The sequence below is a fragment of the Populus trichocarpa genome, chromosome 8, assembly GCF_000002775.5.
Source record: "Populus trichocarpa isolate Nisqually-1 chromosome 8, P.trichocarpa_v4.1, whole genome shotgun sequence".
Classification (NCBI taxonomy): Eukaryota; Viridiplantae; Streptophyta; class Magnoliopsida; order Malpighiales; family Salicaceae; genus Populus; species Populus trichocarpa.
In genome coordinates, this window is record NC_037292.2 from 10,884,224 (window position 1) to 10,906,696 (window position 22,473).

Below are 22,473 nucleotides of genomic sequence, written 5' to 3' on the forward strand. Positions count from 1 at the left end.
TCCTCTTGTGGGTCTCTTCTCTCTTCTAGCTTATAGTTTCAATATGACGAAAGCATGAGTTTTACGGCATACATAATATTATTCTTTGAAGTTCCTGTCCTGTTCTGATGTTAGATCACTTTCCTGTATATTTCTTCCATGTTTGATGACGATGAAGAAGAAAAGGATGGTACTGAAAATGACGACAAGAGAGATTATTAAATTGAAAACATTGTACTCTTTAATTTTAGGAGATCCAGTTGTAAATTATGAACATAATGCGAAATAAATAACCTTCAGATCAAATGAACCAAGTATTTGCCTAGTTTCTTATTTACACGTGAAAAGCAAACTTAGCCGAACTTCTGAGTTGGTGTAACCTTTTGGCCTCTGAATGCCTGTTTGATTGTTTGATATTTGGATGCATTTTGGAGAAGCCTGCGAACCAAAGCATTGTTAGGACTATGGTGTGGTCATATGCGCCAGTCTCCTCGAGACTTAGGCTCTATATATATTCGCGGACCACGACAGCGCAGATCGTGTGGACTGGCTAAATTTTTTTTGTTAATAGTCGAAATTTTATTAAGAAAAAAGGCTACAAAGATAATAGCCTAACTTACATCAGATGAACAAGTAGAGGAAAGGAAAGCATTAAAACTGTTGCATGAAACAAGGGAGAGCAACAAAATGGGAACAAAACAAAACCTAAGAAACCAACTTCTCTCGACTAAACTTTCTCTTAATTAAGGTCTAAAGAGTTGGAATCAAGCCTCAGCCATAAAGCAATACTTTGACGCACCATGGAGAAACAAATTTGAAGGTTAGGGGCAGTCTCATTAAAAATAACATCATTTCGATGAAGCCAAAGATTCCAAACAACACAAGAGAAAAGAAGCTCCCATGAGAGATTCTGCTGCTCGCCTTTAACCATAGAGGACCATTGGTAGCACATATCATCAACAGATTTTGGAAAAACACTACAAACACCCCGATTAGCAAGCAATTTCATCCATATATTCCAAGTGAAGTGGCAGTGAATGAAGAGGTGACTTGTAGATTCCAGGCTTTTATTACAGAAAGCGCATCTTGACTCTTGAAGGGTTAGGTAGTCATGCTGAAATAGAAAATCTCTTGTGGTTACTTTGTCTTGGACAAGGAGCCAAAGGAAAAGTTGCACTTTCGGTGGGCTTAGTTTTATCCAAACAAAAGATTGGAATGGTTTGGCACCACCATAGAGCAGCTGGTCCATTATTTTGGAGCAAGATTTTACACTGAAGAGGCCATCACTGGTTAGGGTCCAGATTTTCTTATCCATCTTGTGGCAGAACATTGGCTTGGATTCCAGCAAGGATGATAAAATTGAAAGTTGTTCTTGTTCAAAATGAAATAGAGGTCTGCGCCATTGTAGGGACCAGAGCCAGATTCCATTGCTCCATCTACCCATGTCAGCCACCAAAGCAGATTTAGATGAAGACAAAAGATATAGCCTAGGGAAGGCTATTTTAAGAGGGGAGTCACCAATCCAGTTGTCTAGCCAAAAGGATGTTAAACTGCCATTCCCCACCATGAATTTGCAATGATTCGTGAAGACGTGGTGAACGTCAGTTTGAACAATGGAAATAATATCCTTCCAGATCTTGGAGGGTTGGTTGTAGAAAATTGGAACCCCATTCTCATAAGCCGGATTGTACATCGAAGAGATAATCATTTTCCATAAACTTGTACCTGGGGAAGAGAGTCTCCAGATCCATTTTAGCAGCAGGGCTCTGTTTTTCGATATAAGGGAGCCTACACCGAGACCTCCTTGTTTCTTATCACGTATCACTAGTCTCCATTGGATCTTGCAGAAAGATCTTTGCTTGGTACATCCACACCACAAGAAACGCCTTTGGATGGATGAAAGAAGCCTGCCTACCCCTTTTGGCATCTTAAATACCGACATAAAATAAATAGGCAAGGAATTAAGGACACTTTTAATGAGACATAGACGACCAGCCATGCTTAGTAATCTCCCTTTCCACATATGAAGCCTTTTACGAAACTTCTCTATTACTGGCTTCCATGTAGAGATACGAGATGGATTGGCTCCTAGTGGCATGCCAAGATATTTGCTTGGGAGGGAGTCTGACCTGCAGAAAATAGATGTAGCCAAGCGCAGGCACAATTGATCATCGACATTGATACCAATAATGGAGCTTTTATGGAAGTTTATATGAAGGCCTGAAGACAAAGCAAACCATCTTAAAATTCTTTTGACTTGAACTAATTGATCAATATCTGCCGGGATGAATATTAACGTGTCATCTGCATATTGTAGGTGGCTGATGAAAATTCCTGATGCAAATTGCAGCCCTTTGATAATGTTCTCACTAGATGCCCTTTGAAAGAGGACTGAGAGGCCCTCAGCAGCTATGTCAAACAGAAAAGGGGAAATCGGGTCTCCTTGACGCAGTCCTCGCCGAACAGAGAATTCTTTTGAAGGAGATCCATTAATGAGGACCGAGAGTTTTGTTGAAGAAAGACATTCATAAATCATGGTTCTCCATTTTCTGCCAAACCCCATATAACCCATGATATCATCTAGGTAATCCCAGGAGATTGAGTCGAAGGCTTTATGAAAATCAATCTTGAAAATCAGACCTGCCGCTTTTCGCTTCTTTAGATCACTCACCAGCTCATTTGCAATCATAAAGCCATCTATAATGTTGTGGACTGGCTAAATGAGCATTAATGGTGATGCTATAGCGATCGACGGGACGATTTATGCTGTCATTGAGAGGACCGCAACCCCAAACCTGATATAAGATTTCATACCACAAATTTTTTATTTTATCATCCTATATTCAGAGTGCTGCAAGACCACATATCTAGTTAAATCCCAGGTCACGGTAAATTAGCCTTTGAATTTCGATAGAGAAATCTGTCAATGAAGTTTAGATGTAGAAATGTTAGTTTTCTCACATTTATTTCTACATCTGGGCTTCGTTTGAGTTATTTTAGTTTGTGATTGGTGCTTGTATTTCATTAAACTCACATTTCACTTTAGCTTGAATGTGAACCCCTTAAACTAATTCGAGTCCTTCAAATTTACACATTGCTACATTATGGAACAGCCATGTGCATACAAGAGAACAGAAAATTAAAGATGCTAATATATGTGTGTGTGCATGTGTGTGTGTGTGTGTGTGTGTGTGAAGGATGATGGTTCCGACCCTCGAGTTATCTCTATCTTTCCTAGTATATGTCACATCTCTCTTTTATCTAGACGCATGTACTCACTGGCAAATTTTTCAAGTACACAGCATCCACACAAACATACGGAAGATGTTTATGCTTAGATACACGAAGTCTGGCTCCTATCTTGGTAGTTCAAGTTTGGCACCTCTCTTTTGGTAGGAATCTCCATGTGGACAAGATTCCATATGGCTTTCCTTTTTCCAAAGAGTACCCAAATAAGCAAAAGCGTCACTAGTTTGATTCTCCCAACTATTACCGGAGGTTGCAGTTGTCATTTTCATCAAGGACATTGGGTGGAGGATCCGCTGATAAGGCCTTGTTACATGCCATTTTAAGGATGGTCTTGGGAGACCGTAATGCTAGCTAGACAACGACAATACAAGTGACTTGTATTCTTAAAAGGGACCCGGGAATGGCTCGCGTTCAATTAGTGAAAGAGAGAGACCAGTTGAAAATGTTAGTGAAGTGCACGTATGAACCTATGCTGGGATTGTGTTTTAAATGGATATATAAAGCTTGTATGTATTCTGGTTCACAAATCATATGCGGGGATGGTGGTTTCTTTTATCTCTTCAATAGAAATTAATGCATTTATAAGGTGATTTGTTTTAGTTTTTGATGATGTATTAAAAAAATATGCAGTTTAAAAGTAAAGTTTATATCTTGAATAATCAGTTAATTTATTATCTTTAATCTATTTTTATTAACCATGACGATTTATAGTCGGTATCTACAATAAATCCCTTTAATTCTTTTAAACAAGGATTTTAAAAAGAAAAAAAAAACAACTTACATAAAACAAGTTGATCCATGGTTGTTACAGTTTTGCATGCCTAGCATAGCATCACTTGAAGTTCAGAGATACATATGCTTAGCTTTCGAACGTTGGCTTAATTAATGCATATAATATGAGTTCCATTTTTAAGTCTTTATTTTGCCTACTCGACTGTGTTTCTGTTGTAATAGCGGGCTAATGATACTTTCTCTCAGATATGCTACTGCGCTAGCTTTGGTGCAACACGAAGTGAAAGCAGATGATTAGGCAGTGGATTGTACTTCGTCTACTCAGAGGCAATGAAAAATTAAGCTACTATTAACTGTAATATTTTCTAATCATTTCTATTTTTTCAATTAAGTGTTTCTCCTTAAATGCGTAAACTTGTTGCTGGTGAGTTTATTAAATAGACTTCGCCTGCATCCTTATCATGGAACCCGCTAATCATAAAATTTAAATAAAAAAGAAAAGAAAATTTCGAAATTGAGAAGAAAAAAAAAATAAATTAAATAAAAAGGATGTAAATTGTGTTTTAGGAGGAAAATCGCTTCCATCCCCTTTTCTTTTTGTGGGCTGTCAATAAATACTAAGTAATCCGGAAACAACGATAAAAAAAAATGCCAAGTTTCCCTCATAAAACGTAGAACATGATCCTACTCTCTTTCTTATGTTCATCAAATTATGTATAAACAGTAATTATTAAATCTATATTTATTGAGTCGAGCTGGATTTTATATTTAATTATATTAAGAATTGATCTAGTTAAATCAATAAGTTAACAGACTCACAAAATAATATTGACCAAGACAACCTTAAAAATTGGGAATTAAGAGACTTTTTGAGATTTAAAACTTGTTATTTAAAATCTTAAAAAATTCTTTAATTACAAAAATATCAATAATGCTTACATTGGTCTTAATTAAATTTACTTAGATAAAAACTATGGAATGTTTTTATTCTGATTTCTTTTTTTCATATATTATTTAAAAGAATTTTGAAGCATTCATTTTTCAAGTAATTTTATTTTCAGAAAAGAGTCTTGAATTTAAGCACTGTACCCTTAATTGTAATTTAATTCAAACAGCACAAGAATAGATTAATAAATAGTGAAGTGATTTTAATTACTTACCGCATGATACAGTATTTTATATCAAGCAATTTGATATGTTTAATCGTATAGCATAATGAATAACCAAATGCCGAATTTTTGTACTACCTTCACCCATACTTAAATACAAAATTAATATTTATATTTAATTCAAGTAAAGTTTTAGGATATCCATATCCATATTTATATCTAATTCATTGACCTATTATTAAAATATATACCATTAATTATACAAAATCATTTGTGCTATGATTAAGTATAACTGAAACTTTTATTACACCGTTGTTGACACCCTACAACTTATCAAAAAATTTCAATATAAGAGCATCTCCTGTACGTGGAGATGCTGAATGAAGAGTTAAAAAAAAATAAAAAAATATATTCTAGTTCTTCAACAGCTTATTTTATACTATTCAAGAAAAGGTGCTAAATAAAATGCTATTTTATTATTTTTTAATAAAAATATTATTTTTACATGTCTTGTAAAAGTACTAAAACAATATTCATTGCAAACTCGAGCTTGAAGACCAAAGAAGAAGGTTGTCGAGCCAATTGATGGTTTTTGAACCCCAGGTCGAAATAAAAAGAGTAATGTGAGGATGAAGAAGGAGAAGAACAAGACTAGTTAAAGCAAGGTGGAGATTGTGGTTTTGTTGGTTTTAAATTGGTAGTCATCATAGTCTGAACTTTAAATCTTTCGTAGGCTCATCTCGTAGATTGGCATTCCGATCCTGATCATTCATAGTTCATAGATAGTCGGCACTTTTAGTCATAGGCTAGCGCCCATTCCTGATAGCCGCAGCTCTGCCCCTTCCCTATTCCATTAAAGAATGAATGGGAATTGATCAGACAACGAGCTTGCTAGAAGAATTCTCCTCCAGACTGGTGTGCGAGAGAATAGTAGGACATGCCGAGGAGAAAATCAAATAGCTCTGCTGCAGTCCATTTTTCCTACGGGGTCGGTTTCGTGGAATGCCAGCAGTTCTTCGGTGTAGGAACATTTCACGGTTAGGTGGCGCGAATCTAAAATAATTGGGTTTAGGAACATTCCTTGCTCCTCCCTTTAAAGTATAATTTCAGGGTTGGGCTCGAGCTTAACATTTAACATCATGCGAATAAATGTTCTAAATTTGAAATGCTTAGGCCTTTCTCCTGTTAATTTTATTTCTGTCAGTCTTAAATCTGTTTACGCAGTGTCTCGTTATAGCCCCAAAACTTTATTTTATCTCAATCACCCCCTTCAAGTTTGAACAAGTTTTCAATTCTCCTTCTCTACATCTCCGTTTATGAGTTAGAGGAATTGATGGTATGGCATTCTTTTGCTCAACTGATCTCTTGAAGTTAAAAAAAATAATCTCGAACAAGCATCATTCCCGAAATTTAATAAGAAAGGTTCTATGTATCAGGCGAGCCCTAATAAATTAAGTTTTTTGGGTTGAGAATGTTTTTTTAATATGGTATTAGAGTTTTATTAACCAAGCGATCATGAATTCGAATCTCATCACTGTCATTTTAATTAATAAAAATTATACACAAGGTAGTGTGTGCATGTGCAAATTTTAAAATCAAAGAGCTTTCACTTGAGGGGGTATATTAAAAAATTAATAATATAAATCATATCTTAGGACCTCATCTAACAATTTAAGTTTTTGAGTTGAAATAGTTCTTTGACATGGTATCAGAGCCCTGTTGATTAAGCGGTCATGAGTTCGAATCTCACCACCCTTATTCTATTTAATAAAAAATATACATAAGGTAGTGTGAGTCGTTAAAAGAGTTTTCACTTGAGATGGTGTGTTGAATAATAATATAAATCATATATTAGGACGTCATCTACAAACTTAAACTTTTACGCTGAGATGATTCTTTAACACTATAAATATTATTTTACATCATATACAAATCTAGAAATGAACACAACCATTGTACCAAAAACCAAATTCTTAAAATATTTAATCGATTAAATACTTCCTCAAAGTAATAATGATTTTTAACTTCTCTTAACTATCCTTTATTTTAAATTAGGATTAAGTTTTTTTTCTTTTTTCAACTCTGTATTATGTGAATTTATAAACTCCTAATATATTGTATGGGGAATGTTGATAAAAATAAAAATAAAAATCAAACTATAAATTCTTAATACAATTTATAAGAAAATATATGCTCATACTATAAAGTATGTTTTTGTCTAATTTTTAATTCAAATATAATTCAATACTTCGTTCAGGGAATATGGTGGATGGAATTGAATTGAGATTAAATTTGCAAGGTACTTCATATATATATATATATATATATTCTCAGGTGATTCCTTGAAAAATCTATCGGTAAGATTATTCTATAGGGACAACCATCATTTAATTAGTAGTTAATCCTTTTGGTTTTTTTAAATAAAAAACTTCATGTTGAATTCCTATATTTTTACATGTTTATCCCTTGATGTTTCGATTAGTTTTTGTTATAATTTAATTGTCTTTTTTATCCGAATTACCCTTTTTTTCTAGTCAAAATTTTCAGTTTCACCAGCCACAAACCAAAATAAAAAATACAGTTCGGAGATTAAAAGAAAACGTTAATGGTCAGCTTTTATTAAGGAAATAACTTGCAGGATTTTTCAAAACTAAAAAGACTTGCTTACAAAATCCAAAAAAAAAGAGGAAAAGGAAAAGGGGACTATAAATAGCTAGAGTTACTCTATTCATGCACATACAAATCTACGTGTTTTGAGCTTGTGTTTGTACACAAATCATCATCACATATCATTTGAGAAATTGACACATTGGACCCAGACCAAGGAAACAGTATAGCAAGCAGGGTTTGCTCCAAGTCAATTTTTGCTGCAAATTCTCTACTCGGATTACTTGTCGTGAAATTGTTGGGTACGAGGGCTATTGGCTGGGTCTCATTCCGGTGCTCCATGCTGCACTCTTTGCATTGTACCCCAGCAGCACCCAGAAACCTAGGCGTGGCTTCAATTTTTCACCAGCCAACTTCGTCTTTTAGCCTTTGCAATACTAATTGTCATTTTCGTCTGCATTGCAGTCTGGAGAAATGAAAGATAAAGAGCTGATACTTGCATATGCAATCATACACACACACATCTCTTAAAACTTCACCAACAACTTAAGACAGCACACACTTGGGATGAAACCTCACAAGTCAACAAACATGCACTCTTCAAAGTGGCAAAATTTCCTACATCATGATTAATTCATAAATGAACATCTCTTTACAAGGCCTACTTTGACATTCTTCCCATCATCTATGGCTACTTGGAGGACTAGTGCTATCACCTGTGTTTTGGGGTGTTTCTCACGCTCGACATGTTTAAAGAGAACCACCGACCATAGGCTTTTTGGGGGTTCTAATCACTGAGCTAGAATGAAACATCCTGCTATCATGTTTCTTTTGTTGTTACATGTACATGAGAATTCTCGATTCTAGCATCTCGAACTACCTATTCCTGAATCCAACTTCCATTCCCTCCTAACAATAAAACATTACTCTCTTTACATTCTCTTTCAAGGCTGGAAGTGGCCGGACACCAGATTCTCCTGTCCGCGTTCCCTTAGCACCATGGCAAGCACCACTGCCTGCTGAGCCATTCTCCTGCATTACTGGCTCCGTGTAAAATCGAGCACGAAAAGCAGCTAAATGTGCATAGTATGCGGGTGGAACTGCACAAAAACCAGTGGCAAGTTGTAAAACAATGTGCTGTGATACAGCTGACAGCATCGAAAACTTAGAATAAGGCATTCAACACATTTCCATATTTTGTTGGTCACATTGAGTGTAATACAATAGCTAAAAGACTAAATTTACACGAATTATTCATCTATGGGTTTAGGGAGGGGGGGGGATCATGAATCAAATTTCCATGGTCGTTCTCACGTTCTACTCACCATCCAGGAACCTTAATAACAAGGGGTTAACTTCATAGTGTTCTTTTTGTTGCGTCTCCAAAAGAGAGAAGTTCATAAAAGCATCCAATTAGCCAAAATTCTTAAGTATTTATGCCACATTTAACAATTCAATACATCACTAAAAAAATGAGTCTCCGAAGATTTTCTTAGTTCTTGCAAAGACTTTTGAGAGGTTAAACTCAATGGACAATGTACCAATATATTGTCCACAGGACTTACCCACTGAAACAGACCGCGTGCACCTTGCGTATGTGTAACAGAGATTGTTTGTCAAGGACTGGATTCCATCAGCTGTGAAATTGTTCTCATCCCACAACACATGATAGTGTGCTGGTCTACTTGTTCCCTGTCACATCAGATAGAAACGAGTTCATTTCAATCACGAGGACAGCAAGCCAGTGCATACATGCTTGTAAACATACTGATATTCAACATATGGAAGAAATAAATCATCCTTATTGCACACCGTCAGCATTTGCAAGAGATCCTCAGCAAAGAACACAACCATGTAGGGAATTAACAGAACCAAATAAAAAGCAATCAACAAATCACTGCTCTAAATCTCGAATTTGGAAAATAGAATTTGGCAGCATCCACTTCTGCTTGGAAATTATATCTGACACAAGTCTTTGATCTGTCAACCAATCTGATTTTATTTAATCCAACCTAATATTTCATCCATTCCCATTGAGTGGGTATCAAGCTTCTATCTAGTTCGACAAAAAAAAAAACTCAGGACTCTTCCATTGGCACACAGGTAACCCATTGGCAAGTGGCAATGAACCAAGCTTATTCCAAGCCCAACAAACATGGTTCAGAGTCCCAATCAAACTGAGTTGTCCAGGATAGCAGAGTAATCACCCAATTGCTACCTTGGTCACTTGCGCAGAGCACATGAGCAACAGAAGAGTTATAGACATCCCTAGGAATAAGAACCATCTGACCATGACAGCCTGTCCAACATAGTTTTCAATCTCTAATCACCTGGATTGGAAAAGAAATACAAGCAACTGGCCCTGTATTCCTTTTCCCCTCTCTTTGAAAGAGTTCATCTATTATAACTTCCCTCATCATTTACATGATCATAAAACGGTGAGGCAGATAGGCTAAACATATATATGCTATGATTTATGAACCAACAATTCAAGTTTCTTAAGGAGATTTACATTTAAGAAATAGAGATTCTACCTGAATACCAGCATGGCTACAGAGATAAAAGTCAAATTCCGTTGGATGACAGATTTTAGAATCAACCACAGTGCCTGAAAAACAAAAAAATCAAGAAATGAATTTGAATAACATAAACTATTAGAAAAGATAAAAAGTAAGTAGATAAGAGCGCCTTTGAGCACATATATAGCCAACAGGATATTCTGAACTTTACCAGGTAATATGTTTCCACTCTTGTCTGTGCTATTCCTGTCCCTATGGTTGTTAGCAAACAATCTTGTGTGGTGACGTTTTTGTACAACAATGAAAGTCACCGGTGGCTGATAATTTGGCTCCAAAGAAGCGCAGGCCTGTAAAGAAATTATTCAATTAGAAATGTTTCCACTTTTGTTGAATAAGAAATATGACCCTGAAATTTAAATTCTAACCTTCCGAATTGCATCCAACTCATAAAGCAGAACTTGATAAAATTGCCCTTCACTTACACCATCCCTGCACAAGTTACATGCCATCACTTTATGAATCAGAAGTATGAAGGTCTAAGTATAATGCATTTATCTTTCATTTATTCATATAGCAGATCCCGCAGGCAGATTTGCAAGCAAACAAGCAAGCATTTCAGGCATTTGAAAAACAAATAAGTTGACAATAAGCGCAGGTGCGCATGTAACCATGTGCAATCGTCTCGGCCACCATGGTTTTAGAATGACTGATTATAGTGGTAGTAGGGTGGTTGCACCAAATAGGGTGGATACAACCTTGGTTTGAATCTAAGTGCTGATGGAACATGCAGTGTCATGCAATGGTCCATACATTTTATTAGAATTTTTTTGCATATGATGACAATACTCACCTATAAAATATGATCCTTAGCGGCTTTTGCCCCGTTGCTTTCCTGAAAGAAATCAGGAGATCTCTGCACAGGAGAATGTAAGTCAAATTGCAACATTTCTAACAAATAGATAACAAAATTAAGAATTCAGGTAAAAAATATGCCTAGGGATGCGAAATTTCTTTACCTGATCATGCCACCACTTACAGTACCACGAACAGGATCTTGCCATGTTTTGTATAAGTCCTGTATGAGTTCCTGTCTGTGAGCTTGAGCACATACCAATCCAGCGTATTTTGTTACTTCAGGCCAGTCCTGAGAAGCTACCACCTGCAGGAGGGCTCACGTCTATCAGCAACCAGATCTTAATAATTTTGAAGAACAAGTTCAAGAAAAAGGAATTTGGTAAAGAAATTCCACAGCAGCAATCGAGGGGCTTGAGTCCTCTCCATTCTCTGGGTGAGTCACATCTGCTCCAAAAATAATTGTCGGTATGTCGCTAACTAATGGTATTCTGCAGCTTATAGCATCTAAAAGGACGGTATTCCTACCACCCATCTGCACCAAGAACATGGAGAAAAATAAATATCAGGACCATGAATGATTTAGTTAAATGTTCAGGACAAACTTCAGACATCGATACGGAAATTAAATGAGCAAAGTATAAGAGTAAAATTATAACTATATGAGAAAAATCTAAACATGTTCCATCTTTCCCTAGTAATTCGATAACTTCACCAAGTACTTGGTGGTAGTTTTATACATATTCAATTGATAAGAGTCACTTCATGACTTTAAGAATGCTCCAGACATTTGTAGAATATTGCTATTTTCATAAATCAGAAAGTTGATCTAACCTTTACATTGATCTTGAGCGACAGGTTTGCCAAGTACTGCTTACTGATCTTGAAAACGTGTTTTGAGAGACAACATTGAGTTATTAAACCAAGATCAGTTTCACATATTCGCTTCAGATCACCTAAAAATGAAGTCATGTTACAAAATTCTAGTACTGACTCATATCTTCATTGCTCTTTGACCAAAAAAAAAAAAAAAAAAACAATCATAAGATGACTTGGATAGATCACAACCACCAAATCCTCAGCACAAATGGCATACCATAGAGGGACCCATTGTTGTCAGGTAGAATAGCTAAGAGAAGCTCTAGCTCTTTTCCTTTGGTTCTGTTCGTGGATGCATGATACACATGCTTCAAAGCTTTCTCTACATGCTCAGGCCTGGCATTGTAAATAGGGATCACAGGCTCTGAATTGAACTCCTAAACACGAACAAATTATCCAGTTAATAACTGTTCAGGAAAAGGAAGAACAAGTGCTAAAAAGCAGTTTGGGCTATAGAAAAACTACCATTCCAGAAACTTGACACATTTGGGCAAGTTCATTGCAAAAGCCACGAGCAACACTCTCTTGCACACTCCTAGAGAAGTTAATACATGCCCACCGGCTTACAGTCATTCCATTAATCATTTTCTATTCATATGGGAATCAGCAGACCATGAGATCATTGTTAGAAGGCATCAAATGAATAAGAGTCGACTAAAATGAAAAGGATAGATTTGTTGAAACTCTTAATTCTTCCGGAGAAAAAATATGTACTTTAATTCACAACAGGATAAAATATTCTCTCCTTTCTAAATTATATCTTCTCTAAAGCAGAACTTCTCCAATTTCATAATGCATTCCAATATTCAAAGTCCATTTTCAGCTTAGAGTATAACATCATATCAAACAAAAAGAAACAAATGACAAAACAGAAGAAGAAGAAGAAGAGCATACGTTTAAGGTCCTAGTGCAATACCTTGTTCATCATATTCCATTGCCCAACTTGAGGCAGGCAATCCTTTTCTTTTCCAGTTTCATGATATTTCAGCTGGAGGTTCATGTGTCGTGTCAGATGATGAACAAGTGACAATGCCAACTTTCTATAAATAAACAAGAACTAAAAAACTGAAGACTTTATATTACCCAAGGGGCAGGGAGAATTCGAGCCTCAACAGAAGCTAGCTTTTCACTGATTTTGATACCAAATTCCTTTGCATAAGGATCTTGATCATAAGCATTATGCTGAACTGTCTGCTTGTATTTCAAAATGCTCAGAGTATGGAATTTAAAAGGATTAAAATAGGAAAACTAGAACACCATGCAAAACATTAATGCAAATGCACAGGACACTAGACCACATGTTAATTTCTAGTGCACATGTTAATTTCTAGCACATTCGTATGCTTCTTTGTGAACAGGAGTAGAACTTACACTTTGCGCAATTATTTTAGCATGGAAATGACAGCAGCTATTCCATCAATGTCAGTGCCTATTCAACTAAAATGAGAGTACTTTATGTTTCTCTCAAAGACATCATATCTAATTCAAAAGCTGAAAGCATTAGGTGGCACTGCAGTCATGGCATAACATGGGATATTACTTGTAAGCTTTAAGATTGCACCGTTTCTATGTTCTCTAGTGAAGGACGCAAACAGTGTACAAGTAAGAGAAGGGAGTCCAAAACATCATAAATACCTGTAAAATGTCATTTTCTCGATCCCTGGGTCTTTGGCATGTAACTCTTAAGAGGGCAGTAATTTGCCTCTCATTCAACCTTTTTGTATAACGCTGCCCCTCCACAATTTTGCAAGCCTATTTGGAATCCCAACAAGTCAACAAGAGTTAAAGAAAGACATCTGAAAGCAAAGAATTGAGCAGAAAAAATGACCTCAGCTCACCTCCATAGGTAGATAGTTTGCTTTCTTCTGGTTTCCAACCTGAAGGCAAGGTAGATGTGTATGTTGAATGGTAAAGCCATACATCTCCTGGAAGTATTCAACAACTGACTTCATGGTCGAGTTATCATCAACAGGAAACCTAAACCAGAAGACCTTTGAAAGTTAGAATACGCATAAAGAAATTCACAAGTTCTTAGAATAAAGCACAATAAGAATCTTCAGTTTTTTTTTTTTTATCTATTTGTTAGCTGAATCACCTCAAATAACTAATAAATTGCTATAACTTTCTCTCATAATTGAAAATCTTAATGGCCTAGAGAGAACTAAAACTTACACAAGTTCTCTTGTAGGCTGAGATGTCAATCCTGAGACACGGTACTTTCTTCGTACACTCCCTCTGTGAGTAACTTCAACTTTCACTCCTCTGAGACCCTTCTTAATCTGTTAAAATGTTTTTAAACGGCAGCTAAAGTTAAACTAAATTCCAAAAGATCATAAATAAAAATTGCCTACTTCACCCCTAGATGTTAAGTACCTTAACTCGATCAGAATCAGACAATGGCCTTGATAATATATCTTTGCCTAGAAGCTGGGCAACGAACTCTATCACAGGAAGAGGCTCGATGAAAGCAGCTGAGGCCATATCTACATCACAACACGTTAAAAAGTAAAATAAATAAATATATATATATATACACACACAATGAACATAAAAATGGGACTGAGAAAACTTCATGCAAACTACTAAAAATTCCTATTCAACACACTTCAATTTCTTGTAATCAATTTACCAATATTTAAGGACAGTCCCATTTGAGTAGGCCTTATACTCTGGTAAAATCCACACCAGGACTCTAAGCCATCACCAAGTCGTTGTGGTGCTCTTATATCAGGTGAAAAGAAGGATCTTCCGACAGGGCAATACCTTGACAGAAAAAAGACATCGTGAAATAATGAAGCTCGATTCAAGAATTACAAAAATACAGGCGACAAAATTTAAAATGAAATGTGGACTCCATTAGAAATTGTACCTCTTTGAAGATAGCTCTCTCAGTACAATGTCAAGAATCTGTAGAGCTTCCTGCGGGGCATCAGCACGTTTCCCAGCTAAGAATTGACCTAAATGATACATATTGGCCCTCGCGACAAACTTGATCACCACCTTGTATTCCCTCCCTCTCCTGAAGAATTTTTATTAGGGTCAAATAATTACTTCATATCCGCAAATAAAGAGAAGGAACATCTAGATTACATTTTAAATGTGATAAACAGGAAAGTTTTTTTTCTTTTTCTTTTTCTAAAACTTAAATTTTTATCTCTCACCCTCAATTTTCCATGTTCTTAAATTGAGTCAGTGGAGAAAAACAAAGTAAAATAGAAATGAAAAAACAAAGCAGAGATAACAAATACTTACTTGGGACCATTGATACCATCCTCTTCATCAATAAGCTTAATATCCGCAAATAAAGAGAAGGAACATCTAGATTACATTTTAAATGTGATAAACAGGAAAGTTTTTTTTCTTTCTCTTTTTCTCAAACTTAAATTTTTATCTCTCACCCTCAATTTTCCATGTTCTTAAATTGAGTCAGTGGAGAAAAACAAAGTAAAATAGAAATGAAAAAACAAAGCAGAGATAACAAATACTTACTTGGGACCATTGATACCATCCTCTTCATCAATAAGCTTAATTATGAACTCCTTCCAAGCAAAAGGAAGCTCACCAGCCGTGTACAAGCTCTTTCTGCCATCATAAGCAGGCAGTCTCATTCCCAAGTCAGAATCTTTGTAAAGCCTCACGAGCTCTGCCATAATATCTCTGTTCATAGTTCTTGATGCCACTTCAGGAGTTATGGTAACCTGCAAGCATCAGAAGGAACAGATGATGAAAAGAGGCAACAAGCAAAAAGAACAAGTTAACGGCCAAATTTAACACAACAGAAGTAGAAGCAGAACCTATTCAATTTCATCTGCAATGCAGCAGCAAAAGATAAGAAAAAACAAAAGTATAAACACTTCCGCTGTCAGATTTAGGGCCACAAATTTTCTTCAGCAAAGAAATTATAAACTTAAATATTCCAAAGCAGCGTATATTAACAGCCATGTTCAATACTGTAGGAACCCATCCAAGAGACGGAAACGGTGGGTGGGGGGGGGGCGGAATTATCTGTAGGCTCAGTGTCAGATTAAGGGCCCAGATGGTGAATATCACAAATTCAAAAGAAAAAACTGGGAGGAAAAAAGAAAAGAAACAAAAGACAACATCTTTCCTTCATTGCATTCAAAGAATGGAGCTTACATCATACTGGTTCAAGTCCTTGTCTGGTAACTCTGCAAGGAAATGGTTGGCTTTAACAATACACTTAGTCCCAACTTGACCATAACCAGGCCTAGGAGCTAAACTCAAAGACTTGCTTGAGGTAGGGAACCCCAAACCCATCTCCATTTCACAAACATTTTTACTATTCTCAATATGCCCATTAGAAGCATTTGCCAGGAGATCACCTGTTGGGTTCAGAACAGGTTTATGTGCCACTGTACAAGGCCTTGAACTAGGCCTCGTACATACATCTCCTTGATCAGACTTTCTACCACCTCTGCCTCTTCTCCTCCCTCTGTTCTTTGCAGGAGGTGAGGCCTGGTTTTGGGGTTTAGTGTTGGAACTTTCTTGGAGTGGTTGTGGTGGTCCTTTTCCATTTTGAGCAGTTTTGTGGTGTTTTTGTGGTTGGTTCATGGAGTTCTGCATGTGGGTTTTTATCACTAAGTGCTGCTCCGAGCTCTCTTTCATTTGCCTTACAGGCATTGCTGGTCTTTTCTTATACTTTCTTCCCTTCACTCACTGAAACTTTATATGATAGCACCAGGATACTCTGTCTTCAAAACAGTAAAGATTCACCAAATGGCACAAATATACTTTATGTATCTTTAGCCTTTCGCTTGTATGTCTTGCAGGCTTGGATTTAAGCCCCACTTGTCCTCTGCAACCAAAAAGGTACAAAATAATAAGAGAGAATGCATGTCAACCAAGTGAACAAAAACATTGCAGATACAGTAAAGAAATAGGAATAATAATGATGACGGTGCAATTCAACATAGTTGTATACGCAAAGTAAGAAGGTATGGATAAAAGGCCGCGACTTTTTTGCACGTCATAAGCATTACTATTCCTTCCCAAATCTTGAAACCAAACTATTCAGTCCTCCGATTCAGCATATAAACCCATAAACAAATAAAAAGTAGAAAAAAATTGAAAACCCAAAAACAAGTTTTACAGTTTGTCTCTGACTTGTGAATCGTTGAAGTGGAGAAGGGAAAACATGAGACTTGAGAGTGCACATTGCATTAATATCACAGGCATACATACGGTAAAGATTGTTTGTTGAAACTCAAAATAAATTGTTTTTCCCTTAAAATCTATATGCTTAAAGTGTAAAGGAAAGGAAGGGCGTGAATGAAAACACGAAACCCCAAATAAGACCAGCAGCTAGAAATGAGCTCTGCAGCTCGAAAAATGATACAAGATGCAAAGACAAAACTGACCATCACCAAACCAATAACCAAAATCTTGTTATAGATGGTTATAATTAGCAACCCCAGTGAGCTTGAATCAAGAGGACAAGGACAGGCAAAGGAGTAGAGCAAGAGAAAAATTAACTATACTGGTACAAGGAGCTCAGCAAAATAGATTAGATATACCCAGTAGACAAAATCACAACCTTAAGCATGTTCCTTACACAAAACTGAAAGTTGATAAATAAAATATCAGGCAGAAGACCAAACAGATAAAAACTCAACAAGAGCATTATATTTCATTTTTAATAGAGATTTGAAACCCACGAGAGTACACATGGAAGGAAACAAAAAGAACAAGGGTGAGGTGAGGTGAGGTATATACAAAGAGAAGGAATAAACTTTGAAAAGAGCAGTGAAATCACTATCGTACCAATAAAAATTTATTGCTTTGACAAAGATGTCACAGCAATAAATACCAACAACGACTCCAAAAAAAAAAAACTAGTATATACAACACGCACCTACTTCAATCAGACACGCAGTAGCCAAGAAGAAAGCCAAAACGCAAGAGTTTAGGTTGCCAGGAGAGAGAGAAATTAGAGAAAAAGGGAGACAAAGAACGTGAAATGATGGGTTAAAGGAGAAAGGAAAGAGGAAATAAAGATGGGTTTTTATGGATGCTCAAGTTCTTCTGGCTTTAGATATAAAAGAGGGCAAGCAAGAGAGAGAGCGTTTTAGAGAGATGATGGTGAATCTTTTATACACGCATGCAAGTATGCTTTTGGTGTTTTCTTTATCACGTGTAAACGGCTTTGTGAGTGAGGCCCCCCGCCATGCCCCCTCCCCTCTCTTTGCTGCTTTATATATTACGACTACCCCAGCTTTTAGCCCCTCTCAGTCTTCTCGTTTCAGTTCTTGATGACTGAATTGCGCGCAGCCTCGAGGACGTACCATTGTCTGAACATGGGAGTATTTCTTAAAAAAGAAATCCAAAAACAAGCAAATATGTATTCGACACACATAAACAAAGAGAAGAAATGTGGTCGCTAGCTAGAGAGAAAAAGGAACATTAATATTATTGTTGTTATGCGTATAGTCCAAAAGAGCTACTGAGTAAATATAAAAGCAATCATCCACAGAAGAAGAATAATTCGAACTTGCAGTCCTCATTCCTGCAGATTTCTACATATGTTATGCAATGTTCACTCTTTCTCTCTCCCTCTTTTCTCTTTTTTTAATTTTCTCTTGTTTTTGTAATTTCTCTTATTCTCTAGTCCCTATGTAATGCCTTGCAAAACCCTTCTCTATGTGCCCAATAAACAAACAACGCCCCCATCCATCATCACGACCTTGGTGTGGTTCCCACTGGCCTTTTGTATTGATGACCTGATGATCTAGCGGGCATCATGCTCTTCCTTCGATTCACTGCCTTGGCCCACGCCATTTTGAGGGCTTTGACGAGCAGGAAAGCGCAGTGCTTGGTTTTTGTTGCTTTCTTGTGTTGCTGGGTTAACAGTGAAAGGATTTCAAAAGGATCGAATGTTTGGAGGAAATGGTCATGATAATGGGATTCATGGGTTTGTTCATGGGTTGGGAAGTACTTGATGTGGCCTTGGATTTTTTGACAAAAAGACAGGAAAAATAAAAAACAAAGGGAGAGAAATGGTAATAAGGGAGAGTAGTCATCATGAGATCCTAGACTTGGGGAGGGGCAACGGTCCCACCAAAGACATGTTCTTGGTGGAAATAAAACTAAAGTATGATGCAAGCCCATTCATTATATTTTGGATGGTTGTGATTGGGTGGTCTGGTGTGGGATTATTGCTTTGTTGACCAGGTTTGAAATGCTTGTGGGGTGCATGTCGCTCTTGTGCAACAACCAATGGTCGGCAATTTAGGAGTAACGTAAATCCTTGCCAGCAAAAGAAAATAAATTAAAATGCCTGGGAGTGCATTCTATGTCTGGGTTTGGTATTTTTTTTATTTAAAATTATATTAAAATAATTTTTTCATAATTTTTTTATTTTTTTATGTCAATATATCAAAATAATTAAAAAATTTATATTAAAAATTAAAATTCATAATTTGTTTCAGTTTGTTTTTTATTGGATTATTCTGGTCTCATGATTAGGATCGTGAGTTTGACAGGTTAACGTCAGTTGACTCGGGTTATTTTTAATTAATTTTATTTAAATTTTATTTTTCAATATTAAGTTTATTGGAAGTTTAAGTGATTTGTTTTGATTTTCTTTCTGTAATGTTATTATGATCTTATAACTTGGTATATGGATTGACAAGTTAACTCAAGTTGATCTGAATAGATTCGATAAGTTGTTGTCTTGATGTTTATTAAAAAATCACATCTTAAATATTTATTTCAATTCAAATTATGTTTTTATTGATCATCCAAATTGTCATTTGACCCACCATAGGTACTAAGTCATATCAAATTAATTTATACATATTTTTTTATTATTATAAAAAATATTACCAACACTTAAATATTTTTTATATAAAAAAAAACTAATCCAACAATACAAGCCAATTATCTAACGAATTTAACTATGAGCAAGAACAGGGAGAGAGAAAAAAAAAGGGCATATCCAGCCCTTCATTGCCCGCCATTTTTAAATGAAAAACTGAAGAATGCCATAAATACATACAACCGATAGTCAATGATACCAAACCATCTACGTCGGATGTTTCCGACGACACCATAACAAGCAAAGATCATAAGGAATGATGCCAATGAGCTTGAAAGAAACGGCCAGCCACTTATAGATTAAACCTGTTTTTTTTATAAAAAAAAATAAGTTTTGAAAAAAAAATAATTTGTAATTTTATATCATTTTAATGTATTAATATCAAAAATAAATTTTTAAAAATTTTTAAAAAATATTATTTAATACATTTCCAAACAAAAAAGTATTTTAAAAAGCAACATCAATCACACTATTAAACACCCCCTTTAATCTAAAACTCTACTAGATAAGTGGTCCATGTTGCGCTATAGGCTGATTTATTTATTTTTTTAATGAAAAAAATATATCAAAATGATGTACACTTTATTGTAAAAAAAAAATTGAGATTTTAATAATCGACTCAAAAGGGTTTTATTGAGCTCAATTAATTTTATAACATGATTAAAAAATAAGATACCAACAATAAATAAATAAAAAATCAACAATGATTCAATGCAAAAGATAAATGCTTGCCAATATTATAGAAATGTATCTTAACAGTATTTTTAAAATATCTCAATGATCTTATTTGTTAATAAAATAAAAATTAAATAAGAATATGATAGTTGTATTAAGATAAAAATGAAAAAAAATAACTATACCACAAAAATGAATTCTTAAAAAAAAATATCTTCCCTTGGCAATTGAAAAAAAAAAAAAAAAGTAATGAAAAAAAGCATGGATCAACTCTAGTGAACCTGCTAAATCCATGACCTAGAACATGATATTGGAATTGCTATATAAAAATGAAAGTTTGAAAAATAAGGAATACTAGTTTCTAACGAATCTTATAACGAGGAATTAAATTAAAAAAATAATTTAAAAATAAATTAAAAATAATTAAAAACAACTTAGTCTAATATTCAAAACTTATGACCAGATCATGAGAACGAATTATAACATGAAAGGAAATCCTAAAAAAAAAAAACAAAGTCAAATAAGACAAAATAACTAAGATTAAAATTTAAAAAACAAACCCAACAAAAAAATGTATCAAAAAGAAAAAATATTAATTCCTTTGCCTTTGCTTGACTACATGGCCGTCAAGATAATCAGTTTAAGTAAGTATTTACACCCGTTTTGTTATTTCTTTTAATTGTCAATAATTACCCACTACCTTTATTAATTATCATTTGCGACTGTTTTGCTATTTCTTTTAATTTGTCCATTAAAGATGGTGGAACATGGTGCTTAATTGTTAATTTTAGTTGTTTGTATTTTATAATTTGGCTATTTAAAGCCTCGTTCTGATTAGTAAAGGGCAGATTAGTTTATGAAATTTTTATTCATTATTTGAAGAAATTCCAAATGAGTTTTTTAGATACCAGTGAGATTTTAATTTATGAGAGCTAATTTATTTGTATTTTATAATGACACTAAATATAAATTTTAAAAAATAAAGATCAAATATAATATAAAAAAATTAAATTAAATTATAAGAGGTGAAATTAAAAAATAATTTTGATGAAAAAAAATGAGAAAAATAAAAATGTGAGCACAGGATTGTCCACGTGACCCGAATAAACGAGAAAGTTGCAATCGTTGGATGGTTTTGGTGCCCATGCTCTCCACGGTAACATAAATGCACCAAATCATTACCCCCACGAGATGCGAGGAAGAGAGAGAGAGAGAGAGAGATTACATTTTAATGTAGCCATAGGGGACTGTGACTTTGGGAAGGGTATGTACGGGCTTGTATTGTTTTCGAGATTGGGATTTGTTTTTGTCACCAAATAAAATAGTGAAAGCCTGAAAGGTATGTATGCTCGGCTGCTCACCATGTTAGAGTATTTGCGGACAGATTAGAGGCATATTTGAGAATGGAGATGACAGTTGGGGGGAGTTTCCCGAGTAAATGTCGTCCCCTGAGCGAGAAGAGAGAGAGCGTGTGGCGGGACCCATCATCGCACATAGCTAGCTATATTTGCATCTTCCTGGGCTTGCTCGATTGCCTCCATTGATAGTTCCAACTCTCGGTATTAGGAATCAAGATAAAAGGAAGATATAGTGTGGTTCGAGGGACAATGTTCTGGACAGTAACTCACACATGTAAGAAATTGTTTGAGGTGAACAGATCAAATAAATCAATCACCTTAAAAATGGTTATCCACATTTTATTTGGGTGTCGAGAATGATGCATGCCCCCGAGTGCATGCCCTTGAAGTTGAAGTGGGTTTGGAACACGACCAATCATTAATAGGACAAGTTCCTATCATGTCATGTGAGCCCCATCCACAGTAATGAGTGGTAACCTAGTCGAGATTCATCATGATCTCTTGAGCACTTTTATCTTTATCCCCTTTCCATCATTTAGAATATTGGATGATCATGTAAAATTGGTCTGAATTGAAAGAAAGTGAAATGGTTCGAAGATAATCGATCTGGCTTGTGCGTTGGTGGACAGTATGGCATTATATTGGCTTGTGAGTTGTGATTAATCATCACTGGATGCACC

The 22,473-nt window shown here is 35.5% G+C and overlaps 1 protein-coding gene across 4 annotated transcripts; it reads right to left on the reverse strand.

Annotated features, from left to right (window-relative positions):
- Positions 1-8,282: 8,282 nt before the first annotated feature.
- On the reverse strand, positions 8,283-18,901 carry LOC7467512 (protein argonaute 10). 4 transcript variants are annotated; one of them, XM_024607250.2, is made up of 22 exons: positions 17,803-18,901; positions 16,064-16,742; positions 15,416-15,624; positions 14,796-14,945; positions 14,556-14,689; positions 14,300-14,409; positions 14,099-14,205; positions 13,765-13,903; positions 13,562-13,678; positions 13,010-13,117; positions 12,843-12,914; positions 12,392-12,514; positions 12,144-12,303; positions 11,882-12,003; positions 11,445-11,582; positions 11,212-11,354; positions 11,046-11,108; positions 10,621-10,684; positions 10,407-10,542; positions 10,211-10,284; positions 9,242-9,368; positions 8,283-8,776 (listed from the first exon to the last, which is right to left on the reverse strand). In XM_024607250.2, exons 2-22 carry the CDS (start codon positions 16,565-16,567, stop codon positions 8,586-8,588), a joined length of 2,991 nt encoding a protein of 996 aa, XP_024463018.1. In that variant the 5' UTR covers positions 16,568-16,742; positions 17,803-18,901; the 3' UTR covers positions 8,283-8,585. The 4 variants fall into 4 exon arrangements, with proteins under 4 accessions (XP_024463018.1, XP_024463016.1, XP_052311474.1 ...); XM_024607248.2 differs by having other exon boundaries at positions 17,799-18,901; XM_052455514.1 differs by lacking the exon at positions 17,803-18,901 and adding an exon at positions 17,499-17,611.
- Between the last annotated feature and the right edge of the window lie 3,572 nt (positions 18,902-22,473).

What these genes read in the sequence shown, in the direction of transcription:
- LOC7467512 (XM_024607250.2), bottom strand. Translation starts at nt 16,567, where the DNA reads ATGCCTGTAAGGCAAATGAAAGAGAGCTCGGAGCAGCACTTAGTGATA. An exon ending in GATGGTATCAATGGTCCCAA is followed by an intron (nt 14,946 to 15,415) that starts GTAAGTATTTGT and finishes AAAATTCTTCAG; the next exon opens with GAGAGGGAGGGAATACAAGG. An exon ending in CAAACTATCTACCTATGGAG is followed by an intron (nt 13,679 to 13,764) that starts GTGAGCTGAGGT and finishes GATTCCAAATAG; the next exon opens with GCTTGCAAAATTGTGGAGGG.